The sequence below is a fragment of the Sinocyclocheilus rhinocerous genome, unplaced genomic scaffold, assembly GCF_001515625.1.
Source record: "Sinocyclocheilus rhinocerous isolate Xijiao unplaced genomic scaffold, SAMN03320098_v1.1 scaffold1186, whole genome shotgun sequence".
Taxonomy (NCBI): domain Eukaryota; kingdom Metazoa; phylum Chordata; class Actinopteri; order Cypriniformes; family Cyprinidae; genus Sinocyclocheilus; species Sinocyclocheilus rhinocerous.
This window is the reverse complement of record NW_015630341.1, coordinates 31,877-33,814: the sequence shown is the minus strand read 5'-3', so window position 1 is coordinate 33,814 and position 1,938 is coordinate 31,877. Positions and strand designations below refer to the sequence as shown.

The 1,938-nt window shown below is 40.9% G+C and overlaps 1 protein-coding gene across 3 annotated transcripts in view; it reads right to left on the bottom strand.

Annotated features, from left to right (window-relative positions):
- The window catches only part of LOC107740062 (LIM domain-binding protein 1-like), a 35,815-nt gene that overhangs the window by 15,811 nt on the left and 18,066 nt on the right, over positions 1-1,938 (bottom strand). For 2 of the 3 annotated variants that reach the window (XM_016552336.1, XM_016552338.1), the window contains 2 exons: positions 792-894; positions 108-152 (listed from right to left, as the gene is read on the bottom strand). In XM_016552336.1, coding sequence (XP_016407822.1) covers positions 108-152; positions 792-894 — 148 coding nt within the window. Of the gene's footprint in view, positions 1-107; positions 153-422; positions 609-791; positions 895-1,938 lie in introns of those variants that run through there. The other variant, XM_016552337.1, reaches the window with a different exon arrangement.

The window sequence follows — 1,938 nt, the reverse complement described above, 5'->3', positions numbered from 1 at the left end:
TTTTCTAAAGGTTCAAACATGCTGCTCCATTAAAAAAAAAAAAAAAAAGATTATTCTGACTATTATTTCATATGTCAGGCTTAATCTGAAATGTGTAAATGTCTCACCCGATGCCCGGCTCCAGGTATGTGGGGGGATACATGGGCGTCGGGCTGCAGAAACAAGACAGAAACCAAAAAAGAAAACATGAAAGATCATGTCAAACCTCATAAAGTTCACATAACATGCTTTATAAACGCCACACAGCCCTAATGAGGTCATAAAACAGACTGTAACACACACACACACACACACACACACACACACACACACGAGTTCAGACACTGTGTGAACAAGTGCAGTTTGTGGCACCATCACAGTCAGGAAGAGAGTCATTTTCTGCATTTATCAGTGTGCCACAGCAGATATGACACCCACTCAACTTTACTGCCCTGCCACAAGGGAAGCCCCACCCACTTCCTGGACGTGGTCCAATTCTAGACATTGATTGACAGCTGGTTTTCCAGCACACAGCGCTTCCTGCTCCCGCTATCTGACAGAAACATCCACTGACTGCTGATGCAGCTGAACGCTCTTCAGTCCTCACAGACGCTTACAGGAACTCACACCACAGCATCCCAGCATGCACTGATCTGAAACGCTCTATCATGCACATCATAAGTTATTCTTTATGGATAGTTTTTAGCACTATATGCTTAAAATGGAGTTATAATATCTCTTGATTCTGAGCTCATACGGGTGATACTGCGTTTGATATTTGCTGTGAATGACGTTGAAACAGACGGACTCACCCCACGTCTCTGTCCAGCATGGTGCCGGGGTGGAAGGGGGGGAAAGCGCCTCCGTTGGGGGGCTCCTTTGGGGAGTACAGCTTGAACGACTTGGAGGAACAGCCTGCGCGAGGAGAGAAAGAGAGATGCACATGTTCAGCTGTGATTCGACAACAGAATTATTATCAGCATCATTGCTCCAGTCTTCAGTGTCACATGATCTTCAGAAATCATTCTAATATGCTGATTTGCTGCTCAAGAAACATTTCTGATTATTATCAGTGTTGAACACAGTTGTGCTGTGTAGTGTGTGTGTGTTGGGGGAGGGCAGTACAGTGACTGTCTCACACACTCGAGCAGTAAAGACGCTCCATAAACAGAGCACAGGGGCAGAGGTCAGCCACACCCCTCACCCTCGCCATCCCGCCAATTAAACGCATCTATAACACGATGCATTCAGCCACAATGAGGTCACGACCCCTGTCGTCGCGGGAACAGCTCCGCCTCATAACAACCGCTCGACGTGTCTCGCAAATAAATCTGAGAGCTGTCAACGGCGCATCGTAAAACAGAGGGTCGTAAAGCAGAGCAAGACAGACTCTAATTGAATTACACAAACAACACAAGAACGAAGGTGAAAAAGAACATCTGATCATTTCACAGTAACATTCAAAAACACAACAAACTACAGGTACTATATTCTGGAATACGTTTGAGGTTAAAAAAAAATTTTAATAAAATAATTCAATAAATTAAAAAATCATATACACACACACACATATAACACATACATTGTATTATTTTTATTGTATATATATTTATTAAAATATTTATATGCAATATAAAAATAATAAATTAGGGATGCACCGAAATGAAAATTCTTGGCCGAAGCCAAAACTGAACAAAATGAAAGCCGAAGGCCGAATACGCTTTTTCGAGTTTTTTCCCCCCATGTATTTTGCCAATTTTTTGCACCATTGCACAAATTAAATAGCCAAAATGTGCTTTTTACGGTTTTGTCTTGCTTTTGAAAGAAAAAATCAATTACAAAACAACAATTTAAAAATATTTAACACTGAACATTTTTAACATTCTAGCAGACATTATACCAACAAAGCACAATTTAACTTAAAATTAATAAGTTAGTAAAATAATATTTTTTGGCCAT